General features: G+C 38.6%; 1 protein-coding gene across 4 annotated transcripts in view; it reads left to right on the forward strand.

Moving 5' to 3' along the window:
- prpf40a (PRP40 pre-mRNA processing factor 40 homolog A) overlaps positions 1–23,453 on the forward strand; it is a 69,053-nt gene that overhangs the window by 818 nt on the left and 44,782 nt on the right. For 3 of the 4 annotated variants that reach the window (XM_078228344.1, XM_078228345.1, XM_078228342.1), the window contains exons 2-11: positions 7,127–7,204; positions 7,295–7,435; positions 7,565–7,648; positions 10,171–10,207; positions 11,589–11,611; positions 19,135–19,245; positions 19,882–20,002; positions 21,029–21,056; positions 22,147–22,353; positions 22,728–22,839. In XM_078228344.1, coding sequence (XP_078084470.1) covers positions 7,127–7,204; positions 7,295–7,435; positions 7,565–7,648; positions 10,171–10,207; positions 11,589–11,611; positions 19,135–19,245; positions 19,882–20,002; positions 21,029–21,056; positions 22,147–22,353; positions 22,728–22,839 — 942 coding nt within the window. Of the gene's footprint in view, positions 1–7,126; positions 7,205–7,294; positions 7,436–7,564; positions 7,649–10,170; positions 10,208–11,588; positions 11,612–16,588; positions 16,664–19,134; positions 19,246–19,881; positions 20,003–21,028; positions 21,057–22,146; positions 22,354–22,727; positions 22,840–23,453 lie in introns of all 4 variants that reach the window. The other variant, XM_078228341.1, reaches the window with a different exon arrangement.

Here is a 23,453-nt window from a genome sequence, read left to right on the forward strand (position 1 = left end):
CACGTATCTGATATAGTTCAAACTGAGTTTATTGATGCAATAATCATTGTACGTACTCTAATGTGTCTTGGTGCACTGAACATATAATTGGGATGTGTATTTATATAAAGCTATACAGTAGGTAAATGTACAGTTAGAAGTAGGCATTGCATATATGAACAGTGGAGGTCATGGTTTTCTTCGTGTTTGTAAGGTACAATCCCAACCTTTTGCCCTAATTGATACCTACTTCTTCAGCTGCCTAGGCCCTAAACACTGGAATTTCCCCCCACAGACTTTTTTGCCTTTCTGCCTCTCCCCTTCCTTAAAAACTTTGTTTGAAACCCACCTCTTTGATCAGGCATTTGGTCACCTTTCCTAATGTCTCCTCTGGCATGGTATCAGTTTTTGTCTGATTATGTTCTTGTGTGGGATCTTAGAACTGTTTGCTACATTAAAGATGTTTGTTATGTTAAAAATGTGTATATAAATTAAGGTGTTGTGTTTAATAAGTTTGTATATCAGATAGTTATAGTAACTAGTTCAACAAATCATATTAAATATTGCCTGGTATTTCACAGTGTGTGGGACTGAGTCAGTATAAGTAAATGCAGATGCAAACTTTGAGTGCATTTATACTGTACTTCTCACAAGTTGATGTAGAATAGGAAGGCCATTCGACTAACCATTTATCCAAAATGGACCCAGAGCTTCCTCAGTGCAAAATCCAATTGATTCTTCAATGGTTTTAAGTTTTTGACTGTGGCATACAGTAGTGGAGACAGTTCGAAGTGTTACAACAGTAAGTTATTTACAACTGATGAGTATGTCCTAAGTTGGTGTTTTTCCTATTTTAAAGCTGTGGCACCTTGTATGATGCTTACAGACAACGTCGGAGACTATTTGCACCAAGTTGTAATTCTGTGATTTAGTTTAGTTTGTCAAAATGTTCTATAAGTATCTTCAATGCTCCTATAATATCTTCTGCGAATGTAACCAATGTGTATTAAGGTCATGCATCCAAACTATTGTTATAAATTGCAAACAATAATAGTCACTGTAGCATCCCTCTCAGTACTTCCCCAACCCATGATGATATAATGTCCCTGACAAGTAAGTACCTGTTTTTTTTCTCATTAGGCATTTGCTACTATATCCAAGAATTCTTTGAGACTATTTCCTTTTGTAGGGACTGTGCTGTCTCAAAATGTATGAACAACTTTGGACTTAGCACTTAGAATGTCACTTCCTTAAAGAAATTGAGGAGACAGGTGAGGCAGAATCTTCCCCATAATCATTCTGAACTAATTCTAAAATAGAATACTGCAGTTGCTGGAAATCTGAAATAAAAATGGAAAATACTCAGCAGGATCTATGGAGAGAGAAATAGTGTTTCAGGTCGTTGATGTGCCATCAGAAATGTTTTGGTTTTCCAGGTTTGGATTCTGATGAAATGCTATCAATCTGGGCTAAAACAAAGAATGCTGGAAAATCTCAGCAGGTCTGACAGCATCTCTGGAGAGAAAATAGAGTCAATCTTTCGAGTCAGGGTGTCCTGACTTGAAACGTTGGCTCTATTCTCTCTCCGCAGATGCTGTCAGATCTACTGAGATTTTCCAGCATTCTGTGTTTGCTTCAGATTCCAGCATCCGCAGTATTTTGCCTTCATGAATCTGGGCTGCTGTTTATGAAGGTGTTGGTGCCTGTATGGTCATAGAGTCAATATGTCACAGTGGAGGTCTTGTAGCACAATGATAGCATCCCTACTGCTGGTCCAGAAGCTCCAGGTTCAACTCCAATGCCAGGACTTGTAAATACTCATCCCTGGAACCATTCTGGTAAATCTCTGCAACCTCTCTCAAGGATCTTCGCATCTTTCCTACAGTGTGCTGGCCAGAACTGGATGCAATCTAGTTGTGGCTTAACTGGAACTTTATAATGGGTCGGCATAATTTTCCTGCTTTCCTATTCAATATCTTTATTTTTGACACTAAAAAATCCCAGATGCTTTGCTAACTACTCTATTAGTATCTCCAGCCATCAATAGGTCCAGGCAGTGGACGATCGACGGAGTCATCCACCCTGACTATCTGCCCCTCCACCGCGGCTATATTCGCGGCCAGGTGTCCCGAGAGAGGGAGCATGCAGTGTCCGGGGACACGGTTGACGCCTTCCGTGCCTGTTGGGCACTGCAGGGGCTGGGGTGTATTATTGACTCCGAAGTTTCCTTTGTGCTTTGTCTTTTATTTCGGGCGGTTTCCCCTCCTTTTGGAGAGCTGCCCTTTTTGATTTGTCCCTCAGTTAATTTGATTTTGTTTATTTTGTTGGAACCCAAAAAGAAGTATCACATTGAAATAGCTATGCACATGAATCCCAGGCCCCTATGTCAGAGAATCCCGACAATGCAGAAGGAAGGAGGCAACCAACCAAAGGCCTTATTCCCGTAACCCCACATATTTACTTTGTTAATCCACCTGACACTACGGTCAATTTAGCATGGCCAATCAACCTAACCCGCACATCTTTGGACTGTGGGAGGAAACCCACGAGTCCTTGTATACTTTTTTGAGCTATGCCATTCTGTCTGTTATCTCTTCCTATTTCTTCTGTCAAAGTGCATAATCACTCAATTCTCTAAATTCTGTCTGCTCATTTTGCTAGCCTATGTGACATCTTTGTAATATGTCCTGTTGCAGCCAATTGGTATCATCCTCACTTTCGGCCACATCTGAGAGTTTGGAATCATTGGAAAATTTTGAATCATTCCAATATCCAAATCATTTGCAGAAATCAAAATAAAAGCAGTGGTCCGAGCACTGACCCTTGAGGAACATTGTCTAACAACATCCAAAATGAAAACCAACCATTTACTGTTACTCACTCTTTTCTGTCCTTAAGCCATTTTTAAAAATCCAAACTGACAATGACCACGTTTCCATATCCTATTTCCATGAGCCTCAATTTTGTTAACCAGCCTTTTATGTGACATTTTGTCAAAGGCAAAATTCTTAAGAAGGCAACATTCAATGCTTTCCCTTGATCAACCTTCTCTGTTATCTCATTGAAAAACTTTGTTGGATTATTCAAGTACCCTTCTGCCTTTTACAAATCTGTTCCGGCACTCCGCATTAGCTCAGACCCCTCCAAGTGATTTAATTTTTTTCTATAACTGTATCCATCACTTCGGTTAAATTGACCAACCTATTGGTGGTGTTCTAAGAATATCTTTATACCCTTTGTTTAATAAGGGTGTCACATTTGTGACTCTCCAATCCTCTGGCATGTCTCCCATATCAAGGGAGGGCATATTATCCATGTTTATTTCTGATAATTGATTTAACAATCCTAAAATGTAGAACGTCTGCCTTAAATTATTGGTTCTTAGGTCATCCATTCACTTGTTATACAGTCTGTCGACGCTTTGCCCATACTGCTTGCATTTGTCTATTAGAACTCGTGATTACTTGTAAAGATTCGTTATTCAACCGACCTACACTATACTTATTCTTTGACACTCTTAATTACCTGCTAGTGTCAGGATATCATCACCCCGCCTATATATTCTGTGCCTGCGCACCTCGCTCCACTTCACCTGACGAAGGAGTAGCGCTCTGAAAGCTTGTGATTTCAAATAAACCTGTTGGACTATAACCTGTGACCTCTCATCTTAACATGTAGAAATTCCTTCTAATTTCTGTCTTAAATGAGAGACCCCATATTTTGAAACTCTGTCTCCTGGTCCTGCATTTCCCCCAAGAGAGGAAACGTCCTCTCAGCATCTATCCTCAAACACCTGTCGAAGGATCTTGTACCTTGCAACAAGATTATCGGATCACTATGCATTCTTCTAAACTCCAGTGAGTATAGGCCCAGCCCCTGGTAGTTTTCATACATAAATCATAACAAGTTATCATGTCGGTATAGCAAATATTTAAGGAGGCATATTGGATGTTGCCCTTTATTTCAAGGGGGTGGCATATAAAATTAGGGAAGTTTTTTTTTATCACAAATGTACAGGGAGATCACACGGGGAGTACAGTGTACAGTTTTGATCTCCTTTAAGGAGGGATATACTTCCATTGATGACAATGCAGAAAAGGTTCACTCAGCCCATTCCTGGGATGGAGGAGTTAGGTGTTGTCTTATGAAGAAAGTTTGAGGCATTACTTTCTTCTCTTTGTTTTGCAGCCCCCTTTAGATAAAGACTAATTTTCCACTAATGTTTGATTTTATTTCTTTTCCTGTGCATTGGCTTTTAATGATTTGTGTATTTGGACTCACCATTCAGAAAGTACTCTGGATCAAAATGATTGCCCACATTCAACTGCATTTTTCATATAGTTTTCCCCATTCACTTAATCTGTCTCTCTGTCTTTCTATAATTTACTGCTGCTGTCAGCATGATTACCTGTCTTTCCTAATTTAGTGAGGTTGCGAAAGCTACTTGATGAATACAAATTATTTTTTATAACACTTTGGGTACTCAGACCTGTGCATTTCCAGTTTATTTTTAGCCTGTTCAGAGCTTGCAACTCATATCAAAATAATACTTCCCCCAGTTTACCTGTTTGAGGAAGGCATGTTGCCCATACCTTTGTGAATAATTGGAGTTCATAGTCTTTTGGTGTTTATTTTTATTTTGACAATCACTTGCTGTGCTTTTTTAAAAAATTATCATCAGATGATCTTTTTAACTCTGGTTCAGTTCATTGGTAGCATTTAACTTTTGGTCACCTGGATACTTTTCAATTTGGCTTTAATTGACTGCCCCTTGATAAATTTTCCTAGATGTTTTCTTTCAACTTTTCTTAAGTTATTCATACCTTTTTAATTCTTTTCTTTCCTTTGTTTTACCTTTTTTTGATAAAGCTCCAACCTTTGAGGTTTTGGTGAATTAACTTAGATCTGGGAGGTTCACTTTCTTTCCAACACTGATAACTTCTGAAATTTTTAATCTCTGGTTCTCCCCTTTGTATGTATTTGGATTTGTGTTCCAAATCTGGTAGCCCTCCTAACAGTATCTTAGTCTGTTGCAGTCTGTTTACATCAATGTAATGTAACTCGAGCTGCTTTTACGTTGACCTTCGGAGGCTCACACGCAGCCAGTCCTCAGTACATGAGTGTATTGCACCTGGAGCCAATCCCAATGTAGTCTTAGTGAATCTGACAAGTTTATTTTTGAGTCCCTGCTTAGGTGCCATCAGATAGATGAATGGGGAACCAGTGTTTTGCATCCCTTGTGGTTGGTTTAAAAGCAATATAGAAGGTTACCAAACACATTTGGGTCTTGACAGGTGAGGCTTTCTGCAGGGGTGGAGGAAGGGGGGGGGGGGGGGGGTGCAACCTGCACAATTTTGCAATCCCAACATTTTGGAGTATAAATCTAGTAGCAGACTAAAGAAAGAGACGTTATTTTGATTATTTGAACTGCATGATTAGAAAATTATCAATTTATGAATAGTGTTTGGATGACTTGTGTGAGTTGATGTATATTGAATGGAAATTTAAAACCAGTTTTTCATGCATCAATTTTACTTGCTGATTCATCACAAACTAAAGCAGTTATTCTAATCCAATGTATTCCTTAACATTACACAATTGTAGGACAAGAGTGAAACTTTCTAATCTTTAGATTCTTGGGGGATTTGTTTAGTACATGTAAAAAGTGTTTATTCAGTCTCCACCCTGTAATTATTTGTCAGTTTTGGTTTACAGTGTTTTGCAGTAGAAACAAAGGGAATTATTAAAGCTTTCTTGGAATGCGGTTTGGTTCAGCCATTGCAAGCAAATGAAAATAAGTAATTGTTACCAGATCAAAAATCCTGTTGTGTTTATGCATTTTTACTTAAAACTTGTGTTGGTTTATATAGAATTAAATGTGTTAAATGAGTACGCAGTACTTTACAAAAGCAATATGCAGTTTATTAATGCAGAAAATATAGAAAAGTACGCAAATGCTCTTGAGGCTTAATGCATAATGGAGACCACCCCAAAGAAGGAATGGTTAGGAGGGGTGACCAAAATCTTTGTCAAATTAGTGGGATTTAAGGAGTGTTCTATTCCAGAAAAACGGTTGGTGGAGGAGAGAGCTGGAGCCAATCTTCATACTATCAAATTTATTTACAGGATTACACATTGCAAGCATACACCTCCGAACCAGACAACCGCAATTTTGTTCTGAGTCTGGTCACAAAGGGATTAAGTTAATACTCACTGCACAATTGATATACAAGTAATGAAGGACCATATGCAGAGTACATGATAAGCAATTGCAGGTCCCGATGAATAGTTCAACATTGTCTGAATTTTTGTATTTTCCACTTGTACTGCTGCTACTGGACTATCATGCAACCATGCAATAAGCAAGATCTACAGTGGTTTGATTTTCAGAGGGCTCTTTGGAGTCTGCTGACATTTGAACAAATGTTCTATGAAACGTCCTGACAAGGTTGCCAAATCTGAGTTCTGTCCTCAAAACAAAATATAAGTTTTGAATTCAGAGTTTGAAACAGTTGGCTTGTTTATCTATTTTATGAGCTACTGGGGTCCACAACTTCATTTGTGTATCGGTTATTCTTCAATATTCTGAGTAATGGGCTCAGAAACGGGGCTATAGTGTTACCATCAAAAGCAAAATACTGAGAGTGCTGGAAATCTGAAATAGAAACTGAAAATGCTGGAAATCTGAAATAGAAACAGAAAATGCTGGAAGTGCTCAGCAGATCAGGTAGCATCATAAAGAGAAAGAGTTGATGTTGAATTATGATGAGCACAGATTTAATGAAGCATCATATTTGGATTGCTTTTCACTTGTTTCAGCAATTGGATGCTTTGAAAGTGTCTTTTGTGATTCTGTTTTATACCCGAAACACAGGTTGACTGCAGTGCTTCATTCAGCCAGTCATTTGACTACCATTATGGATTACAGTGGACATGTTGCACAGTAAGCTAATGTGGGTACTGCAGACTGATTGCAAGTCAAAATGATCGTTATTGTTAATGTGATGTTGATGTACATGTGGAACAAAACTGATATAATTTGATATCCAATGAAACTGACTTTAAAAATGCTGGTTTAAAAGTCATGCTATGTTGATTTGTTTCCTATATAAATGTGCATAATTGATCTTATTTTGTTTTGTATTAGTCAACACCAGATACATCAAATGGACCAGGACAAGCAGCATCTTTTGGAAATGCCCCTCCCATGATTCCACCACCATTTGTAAGTAGTGATGCAAGGTGGTGTTAGCTGCAGGTCATTTTTTGCCTTTGTAATATTACTGATGAAATATATCAATGCCATTTTCTTAAGATGGGACCGCCTGGTATGCCTCCACCGTTTCCACCTCTGGGCATGCCACCAATTGGCCAGAGACCACCAAATATGCCACCTTTGCCACCAGGCATGATGCCACCAATGATTCCTCCAATGGCTGGACCACCAATGGGACAGGTAACCTTTCTGTAGTACAATGAATCACCCTATGGTATGTTATAATTGGTCTGCAAATTCAGTCATTCTTTTGGACAAAAGGCTTAAATATAAATGTTTTATTCCCTTTACCTATTTTATATTTTGAAGATGCCAGGAATGATGCCTCCCATGATGGCAGGAATGATGATGTCCCGTATGCCAACTGCCCCCATACAAGCAAGTGCACCTCCGGTAAAACATCTTTATTTTGTGGTAATAAAAACAGAGAATGCTGGAAATACTCAGCATCTGTGCAGAGAGAAACAGAGTTAATGTTTCAGGTTGATGACCTTTCGTTTATTTCAGATTTCCAGCACTGTAGTATTTTGCTTTTTTATTTTTGTGGTGTTTGTTGATACCCTTTTCAAATATCTAACAAAATAAGAATGGTTATTTCTAGTCTCCGTTGCATTACTGTCGCTCTCTTAGTTGTATATCTTTTGAAGAACTCTAAAGCCACTCAAAGTATTCTGTGGAATTGTCACCAAATATAGTATGGCCATAGATTCATCTGACTCTTTGCAAATGTTCTTTTGCAGACACAGTACATCTTGAGGGTACGTTTTAAGTGGGCGCGAAAAGATTTGGAACCATTGTTGGCAGTAGGGATGCTGGGCATTGTGCAAATGCTCTGAGTGATAGCTTCCCGCTAATACCATTCCAGTACTCATACACCCATTATATCAAGCTCTGCAGTTGAGTCCACTAGAAATAGCAAATTCTAATAAACCTCGGTATCGTCATTGTGTTCACTTCCAATAAGTGAACCTCTTTTTGCATGGTTTGTGCAGCCTAAACTGCACCATTTCTCTATTATATTGCATGTGGCATAATTTTGTCTTGAGAACTAAAAAATAGAAGAAACAAACTGTATGAAACTAGAATTGTTTTCAACAAGTTTCCATTTCAGCTTAGGAAGCAAAGCTCTAGGATATTCATGCTAATTCTTGATAAATAACTGATGATTTGCAGAAGATATTACCAACAGCACTTTAGATTACATATTGTTTCCTTTATTTCACCAGAAAAAACAAGCAAGGTCTTGGTGGTACCAAGCTAATATATGTGTATACTATTTTGTACAGTTGCTCCCTCATTGAAATTATTTATTTGAAGGCATTTGGTCTATTTTTCAACCCTACGCTTTACACGTCTCGAGCTTTTATTTCCTATTTTCCAAAGGCCTCTTTTATTTAACGTGGCCTGCTAATATGGGCAAGCATCCCGCATGAAGATTTTCCTCTGCCTGTAACAGGAGTTCTCCTCTTCACTATACTTGAAAGGTTGTCTCTTTCATCCCTTCCTTGTGCTGAAAAGTTTTTTCCAATGCAACACAAGGTATACCCCACTCTTATTCAACCTAGCAAGATCTTTCTCTTGTGTGGCTCGCTGAAATCTATTCCATAAGCCAGGAAACTGGAGTTCAGCTTTGAGCATTGCACTTAAAAACAAACCAGATCTCCTATGGTGTTAATCACTCATTCATTTTTGCTTCCTTTCCCTCGAGCTTGTTTGCGCGCGCACTCTCTTTTTTTCTTCCCTTTACATTTAACTCTTGTTTTATTATATATTTCCTCTCTGCATACCTAGTTTTTTTGGCATTGTGATGATGGAATATTCTGTGAATTGTCCCTAATTGATTTATAATGCGCGTTTTCCTTGCAATTGTACAATTGTCACATAAACATTGCAAGTATATATTTGAAATAAATACCTAACTCGTTGGGTACTGCAAAAATAATCAATGCTTGGGCCTCAATAATTTAAAATCTGTATCAGTGACTGAGATGAAGCAACCAAATGTAACATCTAAGTTTACTGATAACACAAAGCTAGTGGGAAAGTAGGCTGTGAGGAGGATGTGAAGAGGCTACAAAGGGATATTGACTGGTTAAGTGAGGAGGCAAGAACATGGCAGACTGGGAAATAATGTGGGGAATTGTGAAGTTATCCACCTTGGAATGGAAACAAAAATGAGAATGTGTTTAAATGGTGGGAACTTAGAGAATGCTAGTATTCAGAGGTGCCACGGTGTCCTTCTACTTGAATTATTGTGCAGGTACAGAAATTAATTGGGAAAGCAAATGGTGTCTTAGCACTTATTACAAAAGAACTGGAGTATGAGTGAAAACTTATTGCAATTATGTAGAGCCTTGGTGAGACCCTGCATGGTGTACTGTGTTCAGTTTTGGTCTCCTTACCTAAGGAAGGATATAACTGCCTTGGGCGAGGGAATGCAGTGAAGGTTTACTAGACTGATTCTTGGAAAAAAGGGGATTGTCCTCTAGGCCCATGTTCCCTCGAAGATAGAAGAATGAAAGTTGATCTCATTGAAGCATGTACAATTCTTAAGGGACTTGATAGGATTGATGCTGGGAGCATATTCCCCTTGCTCGTGAGTCTAGAACAAGAACTCAGTCTTAGAATAAGGGGACAGCCAATTTGTAATGAGATGAGCTGAAATTTCTTCATTCCAAGGGTGTGGATCTTTGGAATTCTCTGCCCCAGAGGGCTGTGGATGCTCGGTCAATGAATATATTCAAGACAGAGATTGATAGATTCTTGGATTCTTCGGGATAGGATAATGCAAAAAGGTGGAGTTAAGCTAAAAGATCAGCCAGGACCTTTTGAATGATGCAGCAGGCTCGAAGGACTGATTGGCCTACTTTTGCTCGTATTTCTTGTGCTCACAACTCCTTTTTTTCCCTCAACAGCCAGGAGTTAGCACCACGGTCGCAGAAGTAGCATCAGGTAAGTGTCCTTATTTTAATATCCTGTTTGAGGTTTTGAGTTTTATACAATGAATTAAATAAAAAGATAAAGCAATACTTCATCTCAAAGATGTATTTCATAATTTAAAAAATACATAAAGTTGGATAGATCCAAATTGTTACACTTATGGTTACACAGGATTTAAACAGAAATATTCTCAGACCAGAATACCTTTATTTACCTAGAAGTAACAGATTTAGACAAGTTGAGTGAATGGGCAAATATGTGGCAGATGCAATATAACATGGATAAATGTGAAGTTATCCACTTCTGACCGAGAAACAGGATGGCAGAACATTATTTACATGGTGATAGATTGGGAAATGTTGGTGTATGAATGAACCTAGGTGTCTTAATACACCAGTTACTGGAAGCAAGCATGCAGATACAGCAAGCAGTTAGGGAGGCAAATGTTATGTTGGTCTTCGTTGCAAGAGGACATGAGTACAGGAGCAGGGATGTTTAAAACTGCTGCTGTACAGGGCCTTGGTGAGACCACAGCTGCCGTATTGTGTGCAGTTTTAATTTCCTTATCTAAGAAAGGATATGCTTGCCATAGAGGGAGCGCAGCAAGTGTTCATCAGACTGATTCCTGGGATGGCAGGATTACCATATGAGGAGAGACTGGGTCAACTGGTCCTGTATTCACTGGAATTTAGAAGGATGGGCGGGGATCTATTTGAAATGTATAAAAATTTGGCAAAACTGGACAGACTGGATGCAGGGATATTGTTTCCCCTGGCTGGAGGGTCTAGAACAAGGGGTCACATTCTCAGGATGTGGGATAGGCCATTTAGGACTGAGACGAGGAGAAATTTCTTCCCTTAAGGTGGTGAACCTGCGGAATTGTCCACCATGCTCTGGAGGCCAAACTACTGAATATATTCAAGAAGGAAATAGGTTCCTGGGCTCGAAAGGTGTCGAGAGGGAGAGCGCTGGAGTATGGAGTTGAGAAAGAAGATCAGCCCTTGTCATGTTGAATGGTGGAGCAAGCTTGTAGGCTGAATTGCCTGCACCTATTTTCTGTTTCTATTTGTAAAGCTATTGTATTGCAAAACCTCATAACCTTCACCTAAAATCTTCAGAGCTCAAAATATAACAAATGATTGTTGTCTTTCTGTTTAGTAAATGTCGGATTATGTTCTAGTTGAGTGTAATATATAGAAACATTGGAAAACAGTAGTGTTGAGACGCTCCAGCGTTTAAAATATTGCATGGAACAATGCTATCCCAACGTGTCCACTGAAAAGGCTTTTTTAGAAAATACTGAATTGAATACAATGCACCTCTGCCCATCGCATCATTACATTAAACTTCTTATAAATCAATACTTATTCTCATGTCTCAATTTTTTTTCCAGCTCCTCCAGCTGCTATTGTTCAGGTGAGTGCTCAGCATGCCTGCTGTATTTTCCTATCCCATTTTAAATTTGTTGCTGTTCCCTCCAGCCCTTTCTTTTGTTTAAATGATCCTACTCTGTTTCAGTTTTTACTTGTGTATCCGTACAAATTTCTTTTTGTCTCCTATTTTCATTCACTTTCCCAAAACACACCATTGTTTCAATTAACAAAATGATTAGAATGCAAAGGGTTTGACTGCTGGTCATGAAATATGCTTTGAGCAAAGCAATTAGCCTTTCCATAGCTTTGCAATATGCATTCAATTGCAGCCAGTCAATTTAGTCGTCTTGTTCTGGAAAGAACCGTACGATGCATTCATTTTTGATCATATGTATTTTGAAATGCATGAGCCATATATATTTGATGATTTCATTTTTTTTTAGACCTCAAGTTGACTGGAAGATCTGCATAGTAGTAATCGTCTTTTAATTGGCCTTCAAGAAGGCATAGCAGTGTGATCTTTTTGATCTTAAAATGATACACCAAGTTTTACAGAGCAGCACCATATACAAGTACTGTGCATTATGGGGCAGAATGCTCTTCTAAATTGGTGTGACCACAAACTCACCACAAACAATACTCCAGAGGATCTTGTAAAAGTAAAATCTTATTGATGAGGCTTAAAAACAAGATAATTTGGCACTACTTTCAGATTTTCCTATTAATGTCTTCACCATTGTCTCGCTCATCAAGATGCTTCCTAAACAGCATACGTTGGATGTTGTGAAGTAATATTTTTACTCTGCCGATTACTGATAATTGTATGCTTTAATATTCCCAATTTAGTGATTTAATTTTCTCTATCTTGGTCACAATATTTTATTCAACCCACAATTGAAACAAAGAGTCTGCAGTAAAAGGGTTTGGCGCATAAGGGTTAACTTGAGTACCGAGCTACCCACAAAATAATGTAAGCGAACACATGACCCACACCAAGAAGTCAGTTTTGTGTTCGACAGAGCCATGTGTAGACCATAAGAAATAGGAACAGGAGGAGGCCTTTCGGCTCCTCGAGCCTGCTCCGCCAATCAGTAGGATCATGGAGACAGCTCCTGGCTTGGACCTTTTACTGTACCTAGTCATTAATAAGTACTTGTGTTAAACTACCTTAATAAGAGTGACTGAAGTATGTCCAGCAATTTACAGAATGGTGGCAGCAAATAGAACAACTCAAAATCTCAAGAGACTGCACAAGAAAATTAAAATGCTGAAACTGATCGAAAAATCAAAGAAGCAGTCAGACTTGAAGAAAAGCTCCAAAAGTGATGGTGCAGAAGGAAATTGCCAGAGAAGAGCTCCAGAAAAAGATTTGGAAGCTGAGAGCAGAAATTAAATTCCTCACTACCACCGAAGACTCCATTGTATCCCATGGAATTCCAATTCCAACTTCAGTACCTAGCAGGGATAAGCTAAAAATTTAAAATTCTGGAAAGCACAAATCTGGAAAACAATCAAATACGGCAGTGGTCAGAAGTTGCTGTTTAAATTGTGGTCTGAGAAAGGATTTCAGTTCAAAGTTTAAGTTTAAAATTTATTTACTAGTGTCACAAATAGGCTTACATTAACACTGCAATGAAGTTACTGTGGAAATCCCTAGTCGCCACACTCTGGCACCTGTTTGGGTACACTGAGGGAGAATTTAGTATGGCCACTGCACCTAACCAGCACATCTTTTGGATGAGAGGAAACTAGAGCGCCTGGAGGAAACCTGGTGAGAATGTGCAGAATCCGCAGACTGTGTCCCAAGTCGGGAATCAAATCCGGGTCTCTCGTAATTTGAGGCAGCAGTGCTAACCAGTGTGCCACCGAAGCCAACTTCTCAAGTCAGTGCTGAGCTTGCTTGCTAAAGGAGAGAACAAAATAACTAAAAATTAATCATGACTGAGTAGGCAGCTTTAAAAACCCAGCAAAAACTGGGACTCAACGCTTCCAGGACTTGATAATTTCTATACGTCAAAGCAGGGAAGACTCTACAACTTGTCGATGCAAGCAGCCATTGTTGAAAAAATTTTAATGTTGAGATTTCGAACCCCATTGCTATGAGAGCTTGCCAGAACCAGCAAGCATCTAAAAACTCTGTGTAGAAGTTTACAGTGGTGCCATAACCTCTTAAAGCTGAACCTGCAATTTAAAAATTTTAACCATGGATCCAAAATCCATCTTCCCCGACCAGTTTCGACTCATGTAGGCATTAAACCTGACACGTAATTAGTCCTCCTGGAGAAGAACATTTTTAAATTACTGCGGTGTATCAGATGTAAGTAGAAAACCAAAAGAAGTCCTGATTATTCTGTTCTACAAATTGGATGAATTTGCTGATGAAGTAATTCTAATGCAGTGCATTGATGAAACCTCAGCCAGCTTTGATTAAATATTAAAATTCCTTTGGCAGATACTTAAGTTGTGGAGCACACAGCTTAAAAAGAGGGATAGAAAACCCCCAGTATAGCTATGATGGAGAAAAAGACAACCCAAGCAAACTACACAAGGGCGCCAGAGAGGCAGGGATAATTCCAGAAGTCTTGAAGATAAATGTTTTTGAAAATGCCGACACATTCCCTGAACGGTAACAGTAGGTGGCACTGCTGAGCCAGCTGACTATGTTAGGGAAAAGCTATGGACTGTTCCACTCTGTGAGCTGACAATGAAGCCATTGCAGAGTTTAAAGATTTAGTTTATTTAATAGTGTCACAAGTAGGCTTACATTAACACCGCAATGATGTTACTGTGAAAAACAAGTTAAGACTTCACTGGAGATGGACCTGGCGAACACTGAAACTGAAGTGGATGACAAGGTCAAATCCCTGAAGCGGGCAGAGAAATTAAAGACAGAAGTAAAATAAGAAACCGTTCATATCAAAGCTGAAATGGAGGATATCAAATGCAAGATTCAAGCTAACTTGGTACCTTTAGAAGCGCATGATTAAAACAAGGTCTTCAATGAACCCAAATCTTCAACATCTGAACCAATGAGGTGTTACAAAGGCAGAAGGAGACTTTAAAAGGAACAGAAAAGTTGAAAGTTTAATTGAGAGGCATCAGAACAGTTGTTTGAAGGCAAAATTAGCGATCAAAACTGATTAAAACTCTTAAACTTCAATCCAATCAACAACATGAAGGATGAGATGTGCAATATGGAAGAACAAATCCAGACTTCAAAACAGAAATGGAAATTTCTAAGAAACAGGTGGAAGATCTAAAGAATGAATTGAAAAAGTCGAAGGATTTGATTTGATTTATTGTCGCATGCATTAGTATACAGTGGAAAGTGTTGTTTCTTGCGCGCTATACAGACAAAGCATACCATTCATAGAGAAGGAAACGAGAGAGTGCAGAATGTAGTGTTACAGTCATAGCTAAGGTGTAGAGAAAGATCAACTCAGTGCGAGGTAGGGCCACTCAAAAGCCTGATGTCAGCAGTAAGAAGCTGTTCTTGAGTCGGTTGGTATGTGACCTCAGACTTTTGTATCCTTTTCCCAATGGAAGAAGGTGGAAGAAATTATGTCTGGGGTGCGTGGGGTCCTTAATTATGCTGGCTGCTTTTCCGAGGCAGCGGGAAGTGTAGGCAGAGTTAATGAAAGGGAGGCTGGTTTGTGTGGTGGGTTAGGCTACATTCGCTACTTTTTATAGTTTCTTGCACTCTTGGGCAGAGCAGGAGTCATACCAAGCTGTGATACCACCAGAAAGGAGCATCGAAGTAAGATTCTGAAAGCAACCGAATGCCCAGGCAAAGTTGTTAGATCTATATGAGAGATCTGTAGATAACTCTGAAATAAAGACAACTGAACTTCGTGGAGCTAAATGAAAAGGCTTGGAAGATCGAAGAACGTCTGAAACATCAACATTAGGTGCAATCGTGAAACAAGTGGGAATGAAAGTTCCATTTCTGAAACCTCAATCTCAACGTGCATCCCACCAAGCCACACTCAATAAGAGAAAGTAAACATACTGTATGTATAAACTGAGAGTCTGTTCTTCCCATAACAAATAGAATAAACCAACAACCATCCATAACAAAATATGAGCAATCAACAAAGACGACCCTGTGCCAAGGAACGGAAAAAGATGCCAAGACATCAGATGTCGGAACAATCTCCAATTTAACAAAGTTTGTTTTCGGTGACAGAGCCTGCCACTTCAACAGTAGTGGTGAGAACAAGATATGCGAGGATTATGAGGCCTCCAAACAATTTGCACCTATGAACTCAGAATTAAGGCGGGAGAGATGGGGTAGTAGTAATGATGTAAATACATAGGGCAAACTGCGATACCTTCTAAATATGTCGGATAAAGACTTGTTGGGGAGGGAAGGAGGTGCAGGTGTCTGCCACATGAAGGGTTAATGTGGGACTGAGTACCGTTTACCCCCCCCCCCCCAACGTGGTGTAAGAGAACACGTGACCTGCAACTGGCGGTCAGTGTTGTGTTGAACAGAGCCGTGTGTAGAAGCAAGCATGGGGAGATCTTTGCTGTACCTATGTATATAGCTTCTCGTAGTTAATACTTACTGTTGACCTACCTAAGACTACAAATACCATCAGACCTACTGAACCAAGTCCAACACCAACATAGTCAATGAAGTATAGGCTAATTGTGACTAAGTGTGAAACATGTAGTGATTGGCACAGTCAGTTTAGCTCAGTTGGCTGGACAGCTGGTAGTGATGCAGAGCGATGCCAACAGTGCAGGTTCAATTCCCGTAGCAGCTGAGGTTATCCATGAATGCCCATGGTCAGGTTAAATCACCACCAGCCTATGGTCATTTGGGACTATGGCAACTTTACCTTTTAGTAACATATTTAATCAAATTCTTCACTCCTTTCCTCATTGTTTAAATTTTATTTTTTTTAAAAAATGGGTTGAATTTTAGTTTCTGGATTCACAAATCTATGAAGTAAAGAGTATTTTTTGAAAGAATCTTTTTTTTTATTGGAAAGCCTAAGGAACTGATGTTTTTCAGGTTACAAATCCTACAGTTTCTAGCGCTCAGCAAATTTCTACTAATGAATCTTCTGGAGAAGAACAGCCCAAAAAGGTATCCAGCTGTGACATATTTGAATTCTCAGTAAATACCTCTTTCTAAATTAAGTCATTGTTTCCAAATTACATACAAAATAATCGTGGTTTTTTGAAGAATGCAAAGAAATACAAGCTTTTATCTGTTTTTATTAAATTTAGCTAAATTTGGCAAACTACACCTTGGCTCAGAAATTGTGTTTTGGGTAAAGGAATAACTTCATGTAGCTTGTATATACTCAGGATAATCCAAAGTCCTATACAGCTGATAAATTACTTTTTGAGGTGTACTGACTGTTTTGGGCAAATACAGCATAAAGATCCAGCAAATAACAGTTAATATGTTTTTTATTATGTTGATTAAGGGGTAAGTGTTGACAGGACATCAAGTGAACTCTCCCACATTTTTTTGATTAATACTATGACCTTTTTTGCATCCATTTGTTTTGATATCTTCTAGAATACATTAATCCCTCAATACTATACTGAAGTGTCAGGTTATGTGCTCAAGTCTTGAGGGAAAGAGGCATGAACCAATGACTTTAGCTCAGATGAAAATGATATTACTGAGCCAAGGCCAGAGTTGGGGAAACAAACTATTGTCTTGCTTATAAAGAACAAAGAACAGTACAGCACAGGAAACAGGCCCTTCGGCCCTCCAAGCCTGTGCCGCTCCTTGGTCCAACTAGACTATTCGTTTGTATCCCTCCATTCCCAGGCTGCTCATGTGACTATCCAGGTAAGTCTTAAATGATGTCAGCGTGCCTGCCTCCACCACCCTACTTGGCAGCGCATTCCAGGCCCCCACCACCCTCTGTGTAAAAAACGTCCCTCTGATATCTGAGTTATACTTCGCCCCTCTCACCTTGAGCCCGTGACCTCTCATGATCGTCACCTCCGACCTGGGAAAAAGCTTCCCACTGTTCACCCTATCTATACCCTTCATAATCTTGTACACCTCTATTAGATCTCCCCTCATTCTCTGTCTTTCCAAGGAGAACAACCCCAGTCTACCCAATCTCTCCTCATAGCTAAGACCCTCCATACCAGGCAACATCCTGGTAAACCTTCTCTGCACTCTCTCTAATGCCTCCACGTCCTTCTGGTAGTGCGGCGACCAGAACTGGACGCAGTACTCCAAATGTGGCCTAACCAGCGTTCTATACAGCTGCATCATCAGACTCCAGCTTTTATACTCTATACCCCGTCCTATAAAGGCAAGCATACCATATGCCTTCTTCACCACCTTCTCCACCTGTGTTGCCACCTTCAAGGATTTGTGGACTTGCACACCTAGGTCCCTCTGTGTTTCTATACTCCTGATGACTCTGCCATTTATTGTATAACTCCTCCCTACATTATTTCTTCCAAAATGCATCACTTTGCATTTATCCAGATTAAACTCCATCTGCCACCTCTCCGCCCAATTTTCCAGCCTATCTATATCCTGCTGTATTGCCCGACAATGCTCTTCGCTATCCGCAAGTCCAGCCATCTTCGTGTCATCGGCAAACTTGCTGATTACACCAGTTACACCTTCTTCCAAATCATTTATATATATCACAAATAGCAGAGGTCCCAGTACAGAGCCCTGCGGAACACCACTGGTCACAGACCTCCAGCCGGAAAAAGACCCTTCGACCACTACCCTCTGTCTCCTATGGCCAAGCCAGTTCTCCACCCATCTAGCCACTTCTCCTTGTATCCCATGAGCCTTAACCTTCTTAACCAACCTGCCATGTGGGACTTTGTCAAATGCCTTACTGAAATCCATATAGACGACATCCACGGCCCTTCCTTCATCAACCGTTTTTGTCACTTCCTCAAAAAACTCCACCAAATTTGTAAGGCACGACCTCCCTCTTACAAAACCATGCTGTCTGTCACTAATGAGATTGTTCCGTTCTATTTTCAAAGATTAATGGAGTTACTATTTGAGGGCCCACTAAAGCTATTTGTTTTGCTCTGTCAGTAGTCTTCTTGGTCAAGCTACAGCATGGCAAAAACAGTGATGTAAAGAAGCCTACACCTTACTTCATCCTTTTGTTCTGTCTTGAGAATAATGTTGAGGTAAAAGGTGGTATTATTGGAGAAGCATTAGTGATGTAGGTAAATAGGAAAACAATACTGGGGTGGTTACTGAAATTTGAAATGAAAATGGGAACTGTAGGAAATATTCAGCATGTCAGGTAGTACCTGTGGGGAGAGAATCAGTTTGTGCAAGTGTTTGATTTGAAATTTCTTATTAAACTGAGACTAGCTAGCTTGTTGAGTATTTCCAGCATTTTCTGTTTTACTATTGCTGTAGATAAATGTCTACTGTGCAAACCACCAAGAACATGTGTTTTTACGATTTCTCCCAAGTTCAAATTTCCAATCACTACAAATAATTAAGCTATTCTGTATTATTCCATGACATATATCCTGTTAGTGTGTTGATAGGGATTTATATTCTGCCATTTTAATTCAAAATCATAACTTGTCCTTTAGAAATCTGTTTGGACTGAACACAAATCTCCAGATGGAAGGACTTATTTCTACAATTCGGAAACCAAGCAGTCCACATGGGAGAAGCCTGATGAGCTGAAATCACACGCAGAGGTTTGAGGACTTGGATATATCTAAATGGGAAAGTGGGTCTGTTAAGTTACGTTTGATGGGTGGAATGAAGACTTTCAAAGAGTTTATTTTCATTGTTCATAATTCAATGAAGATTTTCTACAGGATTCCTCTTAATGTGTCTTTTACTGAATTACTTCAGAAGTTGATTAAAACAAAGTAATGTTTGGATTTGTAGTACAGAATTGTTTTACATTAATTGATTCATGGGATGTGGGCCTTGCTGGCAAGGCCAGCATTTGTTCCCCATCCCTAATTACTGAAGGTGATGATAAGCTGGCTTGTAACAGAGTGACTTGTGACAGCATTCTGTGGGTCTGGAATCACTTTTAAGCCTGGACTAGAGCAACTTCCTTCCCTAAAGCATAATAGTGAACCAGTTGGGCTTTTATGACAATCTTAGTTTCATTGCCACCAATGAAACAAATACTTGCTTTTTATTTCCAATTTTACATAATGATTTAATTAAAAGACTCCACCCTAGTTGCTGTGGTGGGATTTTAACTCTTGTCTCTGGACCACTGGTCCATTTCACAAAGAGATCTTTCTTCTGTAAAATTAAATGCTAACTATTGTATGAATTAAGATATTAATGCAAGAATGCTCTTTTATTTTAAGCAATTGCTATCAAAGTGTCCTTGGAAAGAATATAAATCTGACACTGGAAAACCCTATTATTATAATTCTCAAACAAAAGAGTCTCGATGGACAAAACCCAAAGAATTAGAAGAACTGGAAGGTAAAATCTTGTCATAGTTTCTATGAAAACCAAATCACGTTTTAGAAACGACTTGCAAAGAAAATTATTGTAGTAGTTTTGTGCTTTTTATAAAAAAAGACAAACACAAGTTATATAGCCATCATCACAAATACTTTTTATATCCAATTTTACTTAATGATTTAATGTAAAGACTCCCACCCCAACGTTTGTGCTTTAACTGGTGTGATTACCTCAATACTCTGGAAAGCTAGTGTTTCAAGTAAAATATTGAGAACTCCAGTCTGATTAAAAGACTCCTGTTTCTAGCCACTAATATGTTTTCTTCCTAGTTCAAGAATTTAACACCTGTTAAGTTGGTTTATTGTTGCAGGTTGCTGTCATGAATTTAAAATATCCAAAAAATATGCTGGAATGTGATTAAAACTTGAATTTTTATTGATATAAGTTGGTATAAGAAGCAATTAATTTGGCGAAGGTCAGCAGTTCAAAGATGTAATTTGTGATCACAAATTATCACCCAAATAATTTTTTTTCTCATGCTTGATCATGCACGTAATTTTTCACGTGATAGTGGCTGAAAGAGTACTTTGTGAACTAGCAAATAAAATTCCATTATTGAACTCCAAATATTGTGGGTTAGCTCGATTGGCCATGCTAAATTGCCCCTTATTGTCAGGGTAAATTAGCAGGGTAAATACGTGGGGTTATGGGGATATGGCCTGGATGGGATTGTTTTCAGGGCAGGCTTGAGGGGCTGAAAGGCCTCCTTCTGTAGTATTCTATGATTCTGTGAATTGTCTAACTGATAAGTGTTCTGACTTTACTAGGTAAGTTTCTTTCTAACAGTATGAGGGATCAACAGTTTGCTCATTTGTTCATTTTTTTTGATAAAGCAATGCAAGTGACAACTTCAAGCCTAAAGCTATTTTTATGATCAAATACTGCACCGTGAATTAATAGTGAAAACAATCTTGTAGATTATGATGCTTTGTTCAACCATTTTCAAAAGTAAGCCAATCAGATGTTATTTTTACTTTTCTACAGAAATGATCAAAGCTGAGGAAGAAAATGGGTATGTTTCAAACATTTAACATTCTGCATTTTTGAAAATGTGCAAATCCTGTGAGGTATTTAAGAACCGTCATTGAAAGTTTTACAGTAAATTTATTTTATTGTGCATTTATTTACTAACATTCCAATATTACTTCAGTAAATGATGGGCTCCTGTTGATTGGGTGAAATGCAAAACCACTTTTGTACACTCCTGTTGGGGAACATCTTTTGAAAATATGCAAGTTGCTTTATTCAAGTCAAGTGAAATTATATTTTAATATTTGTTCTAAATGAAATCGGGAAAGACTAGCATTTTCTGGCTAAATGGTAAATGGATCAAGTTAGGTGATTAGAAAATGTAATTAACAGTTTCCAAACTATTGCTGAGAATTTTTCAGGAATTTAGTACACTGGAAAGAAACTGTAGTTAATCAAATACTACATGTCTAGGCCTAAAAAGCATTGTTGTGCAATATCTATTACTGGATTCCTAACCCACATGTTCATTCACCAGTTGATTTGTTCACAAGAGATGATCTTTGTGACGAAACTGTTAAAGGATACTATTCAGTTATTGAAATTATGCATGTTTGAGAATCGAGTGGGCTACAGTGAGCAGTCTCTTTTGTAGAACATAGATCAACCATGATCTTAATAATTGTAGAACAGGCTCACGAGGTTGTATAGCCTACTCTAGCTTTCATTTCTTGTGTTGTTAATGTTTTCAACATGCCTTCAAACTATAAATGGGCTGTCATTTCAATATGGTCATTTTATACTACTGCAAATTCTGTGATAGCATGCTGGGACATAATGTGGCACAGACATTTGGACTCAATGCCGCCATGGTTGAGTTCCTGATTTTAGCTGGGTAGTTGAGGAAATTGGATGCATGTTTGGTTTGCCTACAACTTTCAGAGGTCGGTTACATAGCAGCTTTGGCAAAGGTAGGAAGTTATTAGTAAGTGTGTTGTCATTAAAAATTTTGATTGTTAAACAGCAATTTCAGTAACAACTTAGAATTCTGCGTTGATCTGGTAGAGATGTGTCTGTGAAATTAAAATAAATACTGAGTTAACGGGCATTAACCTCTCTCATAATTTCAACAGAGTGAAAGAGGCTTCTGTATCTACTATATCGACTTCTGTTCAAGAGGCAACGACGACCACTCCAGTGGAGGTTATTGAGAATGAAGTTACAACCACTGATGATAATGAGAAGGAGCAAACATTAGCTGTTGAGCAGCCTGAGCCTGAACCTGTAGAGATCATTTCTCAGCCAGTAGAAGAAGTAACAAAGCAGGAGATTCAGGAGAAGTATGATATAATTTGCTCCACATGTTTGCAATGTAACTGAATTGTTTAACATTTTCATGTATTATTTTAAACTTATGATTGAAAATTGATTCTTGGTCAAAACCAGAAACCTTAGTTATAGTTTTATGCCACAAGTTAATTTCCCATTTTGTTGATTTTTAGAACATAGTTCTGTGACTATAATGTTGTCTCATTGGCTGACTTTATTTGTGGTTGTAATATGAGGCTTTTGTTCAAACAGTTTATAAGTCAAACGTATTGATGTAAAATGTTGAGAGAAAAGAAATATTTGTCAGCCAGTTCCACTATGCTTCAAAAATTGTTGTACAATAATTTGAGTGCTTTGTTATTTCTTTAACTTCTTTTTTCCATAGTGATATTCCAAAAAAGGAAGAGGAAGTGAAAAAAGAGCCAGTCAGGAAAACGTATACCTGGAACACAAAAGAGGAGGCAAAGCATGCATTTAAAGAACTACTAAAAGAAAAGGTATTGGTTGAGAAGTTGTATTATAATCATTAATAAAACTTGATAATTCGTAATCTCCTTTTTTTTGTATTTTAAAACATGTGCAACATTTCCACTTTGATCTTTTTTAGAGAGCAATCCGTTCAGTCCCACTTCCTACAGCCCTCCAAATAATTATTGTTCAAGTATTTATCCAATTTTCTTCTCAAAGTTACTGTTGAATCTGCTTCCATCGCTTTTCCTTTCAAATAGTGCAGATTAATCAGAACTTGCAGTATTAAAAAGGACTCATAATTTCCTCTCCACCCGCAGGTTTCTTAGTCATTTATCTTAACTTGGTATCCTTTGGTTACTAACCTAACTGACTATGAAGGATAATGCACTGTGAAATTACAGAATCCTAAATTGGAGGAAGTATGCGTAACTTCTCTCCTGGAAGAAATATTTGGGGCACAAACCTCAGGGGAAGGGGAGCAGGTGCTAGGGGTGGTGGAAGAGTGAACAATGATATTATTGTAGAGAACGGTTCCTTCAGAAAATGGGACACTCCCAAGGGTTCAGTTTCTCCTCATGGTGAAGAAAAAGCTTCAGCTGAACAAAAAAGGAGGATATGCCAGAAACTATTGAAGATATAA

Source organism: Mustelus asterias, chromosome 14, assembly GCF_964213995.1.
Source record: "Mustelus asterias chromosome 14, sMusAst1.hap1.1, whole genome shotgun sequence".
NCBI lineage: Eukaryota > Metazoa > Chordata > Chondrichthyes > Carcharhiniformes > Triakidae > Mustelus > Mustelus asterias.